Source organism: Ornithorhynchus anatinus, chromosome 2 (genome assembly GCF_004115215.2).
Source record: "Ornithorhynchus anatinus isolate Pmale09 chromosome 2, mOrnAna1.pri.v4, whole genome shotgun sequence".
Classification (NCBI taxonomy): Eukaryota; Metazoa; Chordata; class Mammalia; order Monotremata; family Ornithorhynchidae; genus Ornithorhynchus; species Ornithorhynchus anatinus.
Window position 1 is genome coordinate 130,508,848 of NC_041729.1, and position 16,666 is coordinate 130,525,513.

General features: G+C 43.2%; 1 protein-coding gene across 5 annotated transcripts in view; it reads left to right on the plus strand.

Annotated features, from left to right (window-relative positions):
- The window catches only part of PIBF1 (progesterone immunomodulatory binding factor 1), a 280,353-nt gene that overhangs the window by 157,330 nt on the left and 106,357 nt on the right, over window positions 1–16,666 (plus strand). For all 5 annotated transcript variants that reach the window (XR_003756003.2, XM_029055569.2, XM_029055543.2 and 2 more), the window contains exons 11-12: window positions 7,057–7,222; window positions 11,326–11,476. Coding sequence is in view for 4 of the 5 variants with exons in the window: in XM_029055569.2 (XP_028911402.1) it covers window positions 7,057–7,222; window positions 11,326–11,476 (317 nt within the window). In the remaining variant the exon portion in view is untranslated. The remainder of the gene's footprint in view (window positions 1–7,056; window positions 7,223–11,325; window positions 11,477–16,666) is intronic.

Below are 16,666 nucleotides of genomic sequence, written 5' to 3' on the forward strand. Positions count from 1 at the left end.
CAGCTAATCTTTTATTTGCCATCTCTTTTGCCTTAATTAAATGCTCTTAATACTTTTTCGTCTAATTCAATGAAATACCTGTATAGCGTCATTTTAAAAAATCATTAAAACTAAAAACCCTTCAAGATTTCAGGTAAAAAGGCAGCCTGGGAGTTTACTCTTGTCTAACAAACAATTGATGTGTTTCCTGCCTCTTTACTTGTTTTGATGTCTGTCTCTCCCCTTCTAGACTGTGAGCCCACTTTGGGCAGGGACCGCTGCACTATCTCCTCACTCACCAACTCTGAAATCCCTCTCTCGGACCATAACCTTCTCACCTGCCTCATCTCTCACACTCCCTCCCCCTGCAAATCTTCGCTACTGCCCCACAGAGACCTCCGCTCTCTCGATCCCATCCGTCTTTACAATAGCATCTCGCCTCACCTTGCCGCCCTGTCCTCTCTTCCCACTCTCGACGATCAGGTCTCCGCTCTCAACTCCACCCTCACTACTCATCTCGACTCTCTCGCCCCCCTTTCCCTCCGCCGCTCTCGCGCCACTAACCCACAGCCCTGGATCAACTCCTCCGTCCGCCTCCTACGCTCCTATGCTCGAGCTGCTGAGCGCCGCTGGCGAAAGTCCAAGCACCAAGCCGACCTCACACACTTCAAATTTATCCTTTCCTGCCTTAACTCTGCCCTCTCCTCCGCCAGGCAAAGCTTCTTCTCCTCCCTCATCGACACCCATGCCCGTCACCCCCGCCGATTGTTCCGGACCTTTAACTCTCTCCTTAGGCCCCCTGTTCCTCCCCCTCCCCCATCTCTCACCCCTAATGATCTGGCCACCTATTTCCTCACGAAAATCAACACGATCAGGTCTGAGCTCCCCAAAGTCACCCCTCCGCCTCTCCCCTCCCCCCCAACAACCCCCTCCCCTACTTTCCCATCCTTCCCTGCAGTATCCTCAGAGGAGATCTCCTCCCTCCTCGCAAGTGCCACCCCCTCCACCTGCGCCTCGGACCCCATTCCCTCTCACCTTCTTAAAACCATCGCCCCTGCCCTCCTCCCTTCCTTAACTTCTATTTTTAACCACTCAATCTCCAAGGGCTCCTTCCCCTCTGCCTTCAAACACGCCCACGTCTCCCCCATCCTAAAAAAACCCGCTCTTGACCCCACTTCCCCCTCCAGTTATCGTCCTATCTCCTTACTACCCTTCCTTTCCAAAATCTTAGAACGAGTCGTCTACAATCGATGCCTAGAATTCCTTAACTCCCATTCTCTCCTAGACCCCCTCCAATCTGGCTTCCGTCCCCTCCACTCTACCGAGACTGCTCTCTCTAAGGTCACCCATGACCTCCTTCTTGCCAAATCCAATGGCTCCTACTCCATTCTGATCCTCCTTGACCTCTCTGCTGCCTTTGACACTGTCGACCATCCCCTCCTCCTCCGTACCTTATCTCACCTTGGCTTCACAGACTCTGTCCTCTCCTGGTTCTCCTCTTACCTCTCTGGCCGATCATTCTCGGTCTCCTACGCTGGAGCCTCCTCCCCCTCCCATCCTTTAACTGTTGGAGTTCCTCAAGGGTCAGTTCTTGGCCCTCTTCTGTTCTCCATTTACACTCACTCCCTCGGTGAACTCATTCGCTCTCACGGCTTTGACTACCATCTCTACGCAGATGACACGCAGATCTACATCTCCGCCCCTGTCCTCTCCCCCTCCCTTCAGGCTCGCATCTCCTCCTGCCTCCGGGACGTCTCCACCTGGATGTCTGCCCGCCACCTAAAACTCAACATGAGCAAGACTGAGCTCCTCATCTTCCCTCCCAAGCCCGGTCCGCTCCCAGACTTCTCCATCACCGTGGATGGCACGACCATCCTTCCCGTCCCGCAGGCCCGCAATCTCGGTGTCATCCTTGACTCGTCCCTCTCGTTCACCCCACACATCCTATCCGTTACCAAGACATGCCGGTTTCACCTCTACAATATCGCCAAGATCCGCCCTTTCCTCTCCACCCAAACGGCTACCTTACTGCTCCGGGCTCTCGTTATATCCCGGCTAGACTACTGTGTCAGCCTTCTCTCTGACCTCCCTTCCTCCTCTCTCGCCCCGCTCCGGTCTATTCTTCACTCCGCTGCCCGGCTCATCTTCCTGCAGAAACGATCTGGGCATGTCACTCCCCTTCTTAAACAACTCCAGTGGTTGCCTATCGACCTCCGCTCCAAACAAAAACTCCTCACTCTAGGCTTCGAGGCTCTCCATCACCTTGCCCCTTCCTACCTCTCCTCCCTTCTCTCTTTCTACCGCCCACCCCGCACGCTCCGCTCCTCTGCCGCCCACCTCCTCGCCGTCCCTCGGTCTCGCCTATCCCGCCGTCGACCCCTGGGTCACGTCCTCCCGCGGTCCTGGAACGCCCTCCCTCCTCACCTCCGCCAAACTGATTCTCTTTCCCTCTTCAAAACCTTACTTAAAAATCACCTCCTCCAAGAGGCCTTCCCAGACTGAGCTCCTCTTCCCCCTCTACTCCCTCTGCCATCCCCCCTTTACCTCTCCGCAGCTAAAGCCTCATTTTCCCCTTTTCCCTCTGCTCCTCCACCTCTCCCTTCCCATCCCCACAGCACTGTACCCGTCCGCTCAACTGTATATATTTTCGTTACCCTATTTATTTTGTTAATGAATTGTACATCGCCTTGATTCTATTTAGTTGCCATTGTTTTTACGAGATGTTCTTCCCCTTGACGCTGTTTAGTGCCATTGTTCTTGTCTGTCCGTCTCCCCCGATTAGACTGTAAGCACGTCAAACGGCAGGGACTGTCTCTATCTGTTGCCGACTTGTTCATCCCAAGCGCTTAGTACAGTGCTCTGCACATAGTAAGCGCTCAATAAATACTATTGAATGAATTGAATGAATTGTCTCTCTTTGCTGCTGAATTGTACTTTCCAAGCTCTTAGTACAGTGCTCTGCATGCAGTAAGCGCTCAATGAATACGATTGAAGGAATGAAAAAAGTGCGGTGTGGAAATACCTTAAAATGATTCTTAAAATGCCAAGAATTATATTTCTCCGGCATGGCAGGGGGCTAGTGTGTTCCAGTATTAACATAGAACATAAAAACATAATACCCTTACATGTACATGTAATTATGTACAAATAATTACGTACAACTATTTATTTACAGTAAAATCTGTCTTCCTCTCTAGATTGTAAGCTCGTTGTGGGCAGGGAATGTGTCTACCAACTCTTTCATATTGTATTCTCTCAAGCATTTAGTACAGTGCTCTGTATACAGTGGGCATTCAATAAAAGCAAGAAGGAAAAAAGAACGGTAAATTACATGTTTCTGGATCAGATAAAAAGGGAAATCAGTCAATCCGTGGTATTTATTGAGTGCTTACTACGTGCAGAACATTCTACTAAACACTCAGGGTAATACAGTGCAACAGAATTGCTAGACACAGTCCCTGCCCACATTGATCTAAGAGAAGCAGCGTAGCTCAGTGGGAAGAGCATGGGTTTAGGAGTCAGGGATCATGGGTCCTAATCCCGGCTCCGCCACCTGTCAGCTGCGTGACTTTGGGCAACTTACTTAACTTCTCGTTACCTCATTTACCTCATCTGTAAAATGGGGATTAAGTCTGGGAGGCTAATGTGGAACAACCTGATTACCCTGTATCTACCCCAGGGCTTAGAACATTGCCTGGCACATAGTAAGCACTTAACAAATACCAATATTATTATCATTACTATTGTTACAATCTAGATTTGGTAGAGTTTTTTAGTAGAGTAGTTCACTAATAATACTACAGTGAGATCATCATTCTCTAATTCTGAAAAACCAACAAGCATCACTCAGATGTCCTGTGGAGTTAGAGAGATTTGTGAAAGGAATCGTTGTCTCCTTTTTATGGGGTAGTTACACCCAGCTGCCTCATAACATAACGATCGGATTCTTATGAAACCTTGCATGAAGGAAAATGTGAGGCATAGGGTTCAGCCATTTCATCACTGTGCGCACACTCAGAGCCATTTCTACAGTGACCAATCAGACCGATGTTGGCGGAAGATGCTCCCTGATTTTCCAGTCGCATTCTAGCAATGCATTACTATTCTAAAGGCAGCAAATGAGGTTTTCGTTCCCCCACAATGACCGGTGCTACGTGTTTCCGGTTGCCATTTGAAGTGGAGTAGGTTTGGAACCATTTAGCTGTGTAAAAATGCTGAGTAATATTAAAAAGAAATATACAGTAATTCGGAACATACCGGTAGTGCTGCCAAAGAGCTTCAGTATTATTTCCTCACTTATTGTCTCAAAAAATGTTGGAAATGAAAGAAGAAATCCAAGCTTTGGGGCTTCTGATTGACCATCTACTCTAAGGCTTCATATTTAATTATAAATTCTGCTCTCTTACATAGCGTACTGTTTCTATTCACAAAATGATCAAAGTTGAGTATATTTTACACCAGTCCCTTCTTTCAGAAAAGGGAATTGTGGTAGAAACCAAGAAATGGAGCTCTGCGGCATAAAAAAAGTGAGGTTTGAAACAAGAAGTCTTAAAGAAAGTTCCAGGACTTTGTTTCTGCCCCAAAGCAGACTTCTGCAAACCAAATATAAAATATAATTTACATATAATTTCTCATTAGTGACAAATGCACTGCCTGGTGGGATTTTGGATATTAAATCAAATTTATTCTCTCAATGGTTGATATCTGTTTCTTTGGAGCTGTATATGAACTGAAAGACTAAACAGAATAAACATCGCTCAATAGGAGAATCTTCATTTTGCTTATAGCCATTTGTTTGTTAAAAAGAGAAAACCACTGTTTTAGAGCTACTCTATCAGTATTATTTTTCTCTAGATGATCAACTCTTCATCATCTAATTTTATTTCCCTAACCTATCTACGGCTTTGGAAATTACTATTCTATTTTGAACCCTATTAGAGTAGATACTTAAGCGGTGAATGCTTGTGAAATCAATTTAGTTGCCGTCATACTTTATTCCACTCTGAAATAAACACGTCTGATGGAGCTTATACAAGCAGCTGAATCGGTTGCTTTGGGAGATGTGCTGTAACGAGTTCAAGAATAGAAAAGCCTGAAAATGTAGACTTCGAACAAGATGGCTGTGACATTTCCATAACCGGCCATCCTCCTATAAGTTAATGTGGAAAGAAGATTAAATCAAGTATGTTTGGCCCAATTTGAAAGTATGGTTTACGAAAGCAGCCCACAATAGGGCATGTCAGATTTGGGTTTCAGAGTACTAAATTTACTGGCACGAAGAGTCTTTTGGAATGGGGGGAGTAGGGCGGAGAGTGCCCGCATTTTAAGCCATTTTGTAATATTGGTGAAAACAATAAATACCGTACTTCAGCAAACACAGTATCTCTGGCATCCAAACAGAACTGCCATATGAACTTGAAATTGTTGAATTATTGCCTGACAATTAAATATACATTTTTCATTGGTATAAATAAAGGATGAGAGGCTGCTTTTCTAGTAGCTGCAACTCGCTTTGTGATCACATAGCCTGACAGAGATACTGCAGAGACATCGTTTTCTTTGTCTGTTTCTCATCATGATTTCATGGGAAATGATATACTGAGAGGAGGGTGCCCAAGGGGAGTAAGGAGACCCGGAACCCTTATTGCAATGTGGAAGGCCTTTCGGGGTTCTATAAGGGCTTCGTTCTCCTTTCTGTAGGAGCGTGAGAGGGGTTCCTCAGAGACTTGTAACCATCTGTTAGTGATCCTGAGGAGTCCTGAGGCTCGTAGCTCACAAGCCCACTAACAGTGGTGAGCCATCAAATGAACATCATTTTAATTATTCTAGGAGGGTCACTTCCCTTGGAACTGCTAACCTTGTCACCAGTGCTAGCAAACCTGGGACCAGGAGAAAAGGGCCAGGTTTACTGGAGGGAAATGTCGAGGCCTGGTGACCCTGCCTAGGCATGTCAACCAATCACTCAATCAGTGGTATTTATTGAGCACTTCCTCTGTACAATTCATTCATTCATTCAATTCATTCGATCACATTTAATGAGCGCTTTCTGTGTGCAGAATGCTGTACTAAGTGCTTGAGAGAGTACAATACAACGATAGGCATATACATGCCCTGTCCACAACGAGCTTACAGTCTAGAGAGGGAGACAGACATTAATATAAATAAATTACAAATATGTACGTAAGTGCTGGGGGGCTGGGAGGGGAGATGTATGTATAAAGGACCCAGATGGGAGTGGGAGAAGAGGAAAGGGGGGCTTAGTCAGAGAAGTCCCTCCTCTAGTCCATACTTCACTCTGCTGCTTGGATCATTTTTCGACATAAAATGTTCAGGCCATGTTTCCCCACACGTCAAGAAAGTCCAATGAATGGCTGCCCATTCACCTCCGCATCAAACAAAAACCACTCACCATTAGCTTTAAAGCACTCAATCACCTTGCCCCCTACTACCCAACTACTCTCCTACTATACAACCCAGCCTACACACTTTGCTCCTCTAACGCTAAACTCACTACACCTCGATCTCACCTATCTCACCACCAACCTCTCGCCCATTGGCCTGAACCTCCCTCCATCTTCCTATCTGTCAGACAATTACTCTTTTCCTTTTCAAAGCCTTGCTGAAAGTTCATCTCCTCCAAGAGGCATTCCCTGACTAATCCCTCCTTTCCTCTTTTCCCACTCCCTTCTGCATCACCCTCACTTGCTCCCTTTGTTCATCCCCCTTTCCAGCCCCACAGCACTTATATACAGATCTGTAATTTATTCATTTATATTAATACATTTATACATTTCATTAATGTAGAATGAAAGCTCATTGTGGACAGGAAACATGTTTGTTCATTGTTATAATGTACTCTCTCAAATGCTTAGACCAGTGCTCTGCACACAGTAAGCACTCAATAAATGCAATTGAATGAATAAATACATATCAGAAAATTGTGGCTGGGTGAACACAATGCATTGTCGAAACACTGTGTGTGTGTAAAGGAAGGTTCAAGAGATTGTATGCTGATAGGAATGATTTGACTGCAATCCTCTAGGATTCCAAAACCACTGACTGTGGTGACTCTTTCAGGTACCGGCAACTACAGCTCAGTGCCGAAAGCAAAGTGGCTGAATTTCTCCATCAGAGTAAACTAAAATCTTTTGAAAATGAGCGTGTTCAACTTGTGCAAGAAGAAACATCAAGAAATCTCATACAGTGTCAACTGGAATGTGAAAAATATCAGAAAAAATTGGAGGTATTCTTTTCAAAGTAGACTTCTTGTGATGTAAAATTTGTTACTAATTTAATAATACTTTCCCCAGTAATAATAATAATGGTGTTATTTATTAAGCGCTTACTATGTGCCAAGCATTGTTCTAAGCGCTGGGGTGGATACAAGGTAATCAGGTTGTCCCACATGGGGGTCACAGTCTTAATCCCCATTTTACAGATGAGGGAACTGAGGACCAAAGAAGTTAAGTGACTTGCCCAAGGTCACACAGCAGACAAATGGCAGAGCCGGGATTAGAACACATGACTTCTGACTCCCAAGCCCAGGCTCTTTCCACTAAGCCACGCTGCTTCTACGAGTATTTTCCCCAAGTAATTCATGTGGAAAATACATTTATATTATGTCATGTAAATAATAATAATGGTATTTGTTAAGCACTTACTATGTGTCAGGACCTGTTCTAAGCACTAAATAAATGTTCTAAGCATGAATAAATGCATATCAGAAAATTATGGCTGAGTGAACACAATGCACTGTCGAAACATTGTGTGTGTGTAAAGGAGGGTTCAGGGGTGGATATAAACTTATCAGGTTGGACACAGTCCCCGTCCCACATTGGGCTCACAATCTCAATCCCCATTTCACAGATGAGGTAACTGAGGCCCAGAAAAGTGAAATTACTTGCCTGGGGTCACACAGCAGACAAGTGGCTGAGCAGGGATTAGAACCCATGACCTTCTGACTCCCAGGCCTGTGCTCTATCCACTACACCACACTGCTTCTCATTTATCTACTTTCTTATACCAGTTCACTTTTGAATGTATGTTCATTCAGTTATACATTTAATCATTTATTTTGATTATTTTCTCCATATTTCATGTATGTCTTCCTGTGAGTGTAAAATCCTTATGGGAGTGGACTGTGTCACTTTCTGGATTGACATTTCCCAAGCACTTAATAATGTGTCTTGCACCCAGTGAGCACAGAAAAAATGCTACATACTTCTAGTAATAGTATGTATTAAGCTCTTCCTGTGTTCAGAGCATTGTGCTAAGCACTAGGAAGGAGTATACAGTGGTGATTTAGACATGGACCTTGTCCCTTGAAGGACTCACAGTCAATGAATGTAGATGGGAAGAGGTCTGGAGCAGTGAGACAATGGAGCATAAAATAGCATAAAGGACATGGATAAATACCCAGTAAACAAAATATAAACACTTCTTCCAAAATCGATGTCCCCTCACCCAGAATTTTTCATATATTCTAAATTATTACTCATAAAGATAATAAATACGATGATATTTCTCAGGTGTTTACTATGGACCAAGCACTAGGGTAGGCACAAGGTTATCAGGTTGGACACAGACCCTGTCCCGTACAGAGCTCACAATCTAGGTAGGAGGGCATAGAATTTAATCCCCATTTCACAAATGAGGAAACTGAAGAATGGAGAAGTTATGTGACTAACCCAAAGTGGCACCGCAGACAAGTGGAAGAGCTGGGATTAGAACCCAGGTCCTCTTCCTCCCAGTTCCAAGTCTTTATGATATTTGTGACATTGCAAGGGCAAATGTTTGGCAAACCCCAAGAAATCCATATTGACTTACTTCATTATAGATTAGCAACATAATCCTGAAAAGTGCAACTTGAAGTACATTGCTTTTTTATATGGTTCTAAATTCTTAGTATATATATGCACACACACACACACACACACACACACACATACATAAATTCATATAAAATGAACATCAGAAAAGAGGCTTTTAGCTTCCTTCGTAAAGTAGCATTTGAAAGCCTTTAAAAGTAACCTTTCAGACCAAAGGAGCATCCCTTTCCTAGTAAGAGTTGAAAAAAAGGAGCATTCAGGCAAAAAGTATGGTTAAACGTGACTGATGAAGTTTAAGTAGTTAAAGAAGTAAAAATCCCAGTAGATTTTGTATCTGTCTAAAGGTGACAAACATGGTATTTGTGTGATAATACAAAAGCATGATTTTTTTAATCTGAGTTTTCAAAGCTGGCTACTGCGACAACTTTTAATGAGCTACATGTGTACTATTTACTGACATTGGGCGAAATAGAGAATGTGAGCTGTGATGGTGTCGTGCCTTCTAAATTGGGAAAAACCTGACTAAGAGAAAACCTGACTAACCCTTGGATGTTTCTACCAGTGTTTACATTTGTGTTTCCCCACTACTCCTCCGCCCCAAGCCCATAGCAGCATAAAGAAGAGACTGGACAGGAGGGAAATAAATATTCTCAGCCTGCCTCACTCTATCTGTTTTCCTCATCCATGTTGGAGAATAGCCATAGTTTCTGCCTGCTCATTTATGCACCAAGGACATACGAATCTCTATCTTTCCCACATCATCCAGTTCATATTTCTCCCAACTTTTTCTCCATTTGCTCCCTTCTTTCTTTCACTATCTTGAATTTTCCTTTCTGCACATGTTTATGTTTTGGGTAAACAGCGGAGGGAGAAAAAACTTGAAGAGCACTCAAGTAGCTTCTGGCAGTGCAGTAGGTGTGCCGTGGCACAGATGTTAGGAACCTTCATTCGGCTAGTTCTATTCATGGGAGACTTAAAATGAGATTTGGAGGAATCGAGCATTCTCTTCTAGATGATGGAAGCTTTAGAAGCACCAACAGTGGGAGCCCATTAGACCCAACAGATTGAAAAACTTAAATTAATGATTCACCAGTGATTTTTTTTTGACAAATAGAAAGTGAAAATAAGTTTTCTTAATGGTATTTGTTAAGTGCTTACTATATGCCAGGCACTGTTCTAAACGCTGGGGTAGACCCGAGGTAATCAGGTGAGATACAGTCCCTGTTCCACATGGGGCTCACAGTCTTAATTCCCATTTTACAGATGAGGGAACTGAGGCCCAGAGAAGTGAAGTGATTTGCCCAAGACATGCTGCTTCCCTAAGCTAAAGATTAAGGCTGAACACCTCAACAGATACTGGGATTTAGTATCTCTCTCTAATTACAGTTCTTAAGGATGTGGATTATTATTAGTTCATTTAGAATTAATCAATGGTATCTCTTGAATGCTTATGTGTGCAGAGCATTGTATTAAGTAATAATAATAATGGTGGCATTTGTCAAGCGCTTACTATGTGCAAAGCACTGTTCTAAACGCTGGGGAGGACAAGGTGATCAGCTTGTCCCATGTGGGGCTCACAGTCTTAATGCCCATTTTACAGATGGGGTAACTGAGGCACAGAGAAGTTGTGACTTGCCCAAAATAACACAGCTGACCAGCGGCGGAGCTGGGATTTGAACCCATGACCTCTGACTCCCCAGCCCGTGCTCTTTCCACTGAGCCACCCTGCTTCCCTACTTGGGCCTCATTTAAGGAAGTGTGTTTCCTTGCTGAAGAGGTGAATTTGTCTGTACAGTTGTTTTAGAAGGTCATAGACAGTCATGAATACACCGGGTCATGGCCATAGCATTGGTCCAGCCATCATTCCCCAGTTGTTCATGAGAGAGTTGAGGAAATGAGAAAGCACATGGAAGCTTCTGGAGGAAGGAAAGGGAGCCAAAAGCAGCCTTAGGTGGACAAGATTCAGGGTAGGAAATGGAGGGGTGGGAATAGAGCCATGGTCCACTGACCCCATAGGTTAGGACACGTAGCCCAATCTGAGCTCATCTAGAGTTTCCGTCAGCAGTTCCCTCTCTTCTCTTTCATGATTTTTCTGTTTCGCAAGGAATTTAATCCAGAAGATAAAAAAGCAACTCATACTGATCAGTTACCTATATTTCTGACATTTCCAGGAAATGGGTGTATTGAAGATTAGGAATTTAAACCGGTAACATTTCTAAACAGTGAAGTCATATTGAAAGTAACATTGAAATGCATTTATTTTTCTCTTTAGGAACAGATATTTCATAAATACCAAAGGATAATGATTTTAAAAATGAGAATTCAGTAAACATTCTTTAGATTTTATTTTGCTCTTTCCAAAATGTTGAGTCCAATTAAACTTTCTGCTAAATTTTAAAAAAATACTTAAATGACAAAATAAGCCTTTGCCAATTTTGTTTCCTTGTTTTGCTCTTTTAACCCTTAACTTATTTTAAAAAGTTTATGATGTTTTTTCTGCCTCTGTTTGCTATGTTAGGTTTTAACAAAAGAATTTTATGGTCTTCAAGCCTCCTCTGAAAAACGCATTACTGAGCTTCAAGCGCAAAATTCTGAGCATCAAGCAAGACTAGACATTTACGAGAAACTGGAAAAAGAGCTGGATGAGATTACCATGCAGAGTGCAGAAAGTAAGTTTTGCCCACATTTTGGCAAACATAGGAACGTAATAACATCATTAAAAGTATTTCATTACAGTCTGTCTAAAATTCATAATACTAATAATAATAATAATTGTGGTATTTTTACGTGCCAGACACTGTTCTAACCCCAGGGTAGATACAAGATAATCAGGTTGGTCACCGTCCCTGTTCCACATAGGGCTCACTCTCCCTGTTCGTCATAAGGCTACAGATGAAGGAACTGAGACATAGTGAAGTGAAGGGACTTGCCCAAGGTCACACAGCAGACCAATGATGGAGCTGGAATTAGAACCCAGGTCCTTCTGACACCCAGGCCCATGCTCTATCGACTAGATCACGTTGCTTCTCCACCTTGACTACCGTATCAAACCTCTGTACTGACCTCCCTGCCTCCTATCTCTCCCCACTTCAGTCCATACTTCACTTTGCTGCCTGATTGATTTTCCTGAAAAAACATTCAGTCTATGTCTCCACTCCTAAAGAACATCATGGTTGCCCATTGATCTCCCCATCAAACAGAAACTCTTTACCATTTACTTTAAAGCACTCAATCAGATCTCCCCCTCTTACTTTACTTCACTGTTCTCCTTCTACACTCCAGCCCATGTAATTCACTCCTCTAATGCCAGCCTACTCACTGTACCTCCATTTCATCAGTTCACAGTTGAACACCTTGACCATGTCCTCCCTCTGCCTAGAACTCCCTCCGTCTTATTATATGATGGGCCACGGCTCTCCCGCTTTCCTAAAATCGCATCTCCTCCAAAAGGCCTTCCCTGACTTAGCCCTCATTCCCCGTATTCGCCCCTGTTTCTGTGTCACCTGTGCATTTACATGTGCATCCCTCAAACGCTTGCTGCTACAGAACACTTATGTACATATAATTATTTTCTCCCATTTCCCCGGTCTGTATTCATTTTAATGCCTGTCTTCTCCGCTCCTTGATGGGTGGAATCGTGTCTACCTAGTCCATTGTATTGTAGTTTACCAAGCCATGAGTATAGCGCTCTGCATCCAATAAATGATCGCTAAATACCATTGATTAATTTATTGGCACCTCTCTTGCCCACATACACATACCCACAATGAGACAGGACTTAACATCCAGCATAAGGGCTGCAGCAAATATGAAAGAGAAAAGGGATCAGGGAAGGAAAAAAGTGTCAATTGAAAGGTATCGATCGATACTATTGACTGATTTGTTCAATCGTATTTATTGAGCGCTTAACTGTGTGCAAAGCACTGTACTAAGCACTTGAATATGCATAGCTATCTATAAAGGGAGAAAGGAAATAATAATGATAATAATAATTATGGCATTTGTTAAGCAGTTACTATGTGTTCTAAGCTCTGGGGTAGATATAAGGTAATCAGGTTGTTCCACGTGAGGCTCACAGTCTTAATCCCCAATTTACAGATGAAGTAATGGAGGCACAGAGAAGTTAAGTGACTTGCCCAAGATCACACAGCACACAAGTGTTGGAGTCGGATTAGAACCCACATCCTCTGACTCCCAAGCCTGTGCCCTTTCCACTAAGCCATGCTGGGCTGCTTACTTAGTGGTCTGTGTGGTATGCGAGGAAATATGCTTTTCCCCAAGTCCTCCAATCCCAAGCTGGTTCTCCTCCTGCCTGCCTTCACTCCCCTTCGTTCCCTTGCATCCTCTCCCCGCTTTTCCCCAACAGCTACAGAGAAACAAATGTCTCTGTGTTCTGATAAATGCCTCACCTTGACCCCATGATTAAAACCACAGGTAGCCACCCACGTTCAATGTCCTTCCTTCTCTCTCTCGCTCCCTCACCTTGCAGCCAGCCACAAAAGCCTCTGCTCCTCTTTCTGCCCCCCACCTACCTTCTTTTCGCCTTCCTACATAATTACATCCCAACCTCCTCCCTCCCACCCTCACCTTTCAGCTTTAGTCCTTCTTTCTTCTTCCCAATCCTTTTTCTCTTTCTGTATCTGCTTCAGCCACTGTGCTGGCTGTTGACTCCCTTCTCGTGGTGGGTATGTGTGTCCGTATTTGAATGGGTGTGTGGATGAGAGGCTCTGCGTGGGCCTCTGAATGAAGACGTGTGGATAGCTATTTAACCCCGACTGGGGCCTGTGCAGTTTTTATTGGGTGTGTGTGTCTTTGAGTCTGTCCACATAGTCGGTCTTCTCCCATCTTGTTTACCCCTCCCACAATGAGTCTATAGTTCATTATTATAACAGCAAAAGGAAGGGGAGAAGGAATTTTAAGACGTTAAAGTGCAGCACCGACTGCTTGTCTCCGAGCTCAGTGTGTGTCCAGACTGAGAGCCATTTATGAACTATGGCCAGTGGAAATCACTGCCCTCCCATGCTCAAGTTAACAGTGAGGTGAATGTGTTTTGGGAAGAATCTGGGGTGCTTTTCTCTCGGGGTCAAATATATCTGAACCATTTGCTCTCCTTGTGTGATGGCTATTTATCCTTCAAGAGGATATTGATGGAGATACATTAATTTCATTTTTTCCCTAATATTTTACTGTATAGTGAAGTAATAGTTCTGTGGGAAACAGCATGCCCTAGTGAAAGAGCACGGGCCTGGGAGTCAGAAGACCTGGGGGTTCTAATCCCGGCTCTGTCACCCAACTGCTCTATGTGACCCTGGGCAAATCACTTAACTTCTCTGTGCTTCAGTTCCCTCATATGTAAAATGGGATTAAATCCTACTTCCTCCTAATTTAGACTGTGAGCCCCATATGGGGCAAGGATTATGTCCAGTCTGATTAGTATCATCTCCCCCAGCACTTAGCACAGCGCTTGGCACATAGTAAGTGTTTAATAAATACCTTTACTATTACAGTGAATGGCACATAGTAAGTACTATCATTATAATTATCATCATTATTATTAGTATTTCAGGTCCTCTCTTATGCTTTTTATAGACCTGTGATATGAAATAAAGCCACAAGCTTAAATTATAATTGCAGCCTAATAGTGACCTTGGGCCCAGTTTCACCTCCAAGGTTGGGCTTGCCTAGGTCAGATGATTGTCACTATTATCATCACAGACCTGAAATAATGCTCAGGCCCTGCATATATGGAGTGTTACCTTTAGCATCCTCAATATATATATGGTGCTATATATAAGCTTTTGTCTTTTAATGATATCACTGTTGGGGTATTCATCCCATCGTCAGCCTCACAGCACTTATGAACATATCCATAATTCATTTTTTAATTTACATTCATGTCTGTCTCCCCCTCTAGACTCTAAGGTCTTTGTGGACAGGGAATATATCTACCAACTCTGTTATATTGTACTCTCCCAAGTGCTTAGTATATAGTATACTCTGCACACAGTAAAAACTCAATAAATACGATGGATCATTGGTGAGATCCTATCCTCATGTGCACAAGTGTCCACAAAGAAGAATGTGTGACTGTCATTTTAGTCAATGTTGCGGACATATGAGATAAGCCCTTCCTGCAATCCTTTGTTTGCCACTCGTGAAACCTGACAGTGCTCTTAAGACTAACTTAGTATGTCTTCCTGAGGAGTCTGTGGAAGAGGAGTAAACCCTCTCTTATTTCCTGTTCACAAGGCCCATCCGCCTGCCTTTCTTACCTCCCAGAAGACCGCTGCTGTCTTCAAATGTAAAAGACTGGGCTTCAGTCATGCCTTTAGAATGTTTGTTCTGCCCTCCCAATTTTTGGGGGGGTTTTCCCTTCAAATTACCTTATGTCAACCTCTTGGGTATAATATAGATAAAAGATACACAGAGTTTGCCTCTGCAAATGTGATCCCTTAGGGCATTAGGCAAACAAATGGATTGCCCTATTCCTCAAGATCCATTTTATTGACGCCTCTAGGCAAAGAGGTAGTTTTCAGAATCTGTTTTCACTTGTCCACTCCCTGATTTTCAGAATACTTGGTCTGCAGCTTTGAAAGCGTCCTCTCTCCTCTCCTGCTGATGGAGTGCACTGAGAACCTATGAGGAGATGGGGGGGAGTTGCCTAAGGTCATACAAAAAGGACATGGTAGAGCCAAGACTGGACTCCAGGTCTACCTCTGGCCCGAGCTCTTTCCACTAAGTACCATTGCCTCCTATACCATTTGACCATGCCCATTTAGATATGAATGAATTGAAGCATAGGATGGTGAGTACTTTTCTGATGCCACCCAAGAGTGTATTCACAAAATGGAAATTACCATTTAAATCTTCCTGCTCCACTGTGCCAAGAATACACAATTACCCGAAGGCTCATGGAGTTTCTAACCTCAATGTTTTCATGTATTGTCATATAATTTCTGTTTGGGGTTTGTGATTTAAAAGCCGAGTAATTTTTTTTACATTTTTCAAAGAGTGCCCTTTTCTATAAAAGTGCCACGTCAGATGTGCAGTGAAAAGACAACAAATTAAAATAATTAGCAGCTACTGTGAGAAAACTCCAGAATAAAAAACATTATAACATCAGAAGCTTTAACAGTAAGCCATCTTGTTAAGGCCGTGTGTGTGAGTTGGACGTTATAAACTGGGGCCTGCAGGAAATTCCAGAGATGTGAACAGAAAACATCCTTTCCTCAGTGTAAATCTGTGAATTATTAGCAAAAATGTACCAGCTAATCTTCCCTGCTCTGGGAGTGTACAAAGAAAAAAGCAATCTTTAAAGTAACCAGTAAGCAATCCATCTAGGTCATTATATATTAAAGTCAACACTTTAAATTGCACTTGGAAGCAGAGAAGTAACCACTACAGTTTCCACTATACTGTTATAATGTACTTCTTTCAGTTCCATTAGCAGTTAAGTGACTATATTCTGCACCAACTGAAATTTTTATATGACTAGGCATAAGGTTTCATCAAACATATTGCGTGGTTATAGATAGGGATGAGGAAGGCAAAATCTACATCTGAAAAACGAGATTGCAGACACCTTTCTAGATTCGGTTGGGGAAAAAAACACCCTACATTTTGAGCAATTGAGCAGCATTTTATAGCTCTATGAGGGCCTACAGTGTCTCAAACCTTGGTAGAGAAGTGTGAGCATTACCATCTCAGTTAAAGAAGCCTAGATTCTCCCTATTCATTCATTCATTCATTCAATAGTATTTATTGAGCGCTTACTATGTGCAGAGCACTGTACTAAGCGCCTGGAATGAACAAGTCGGCAACAGATAGAGACAGTCCCTGCCGTTTGACGGGCTTACAGT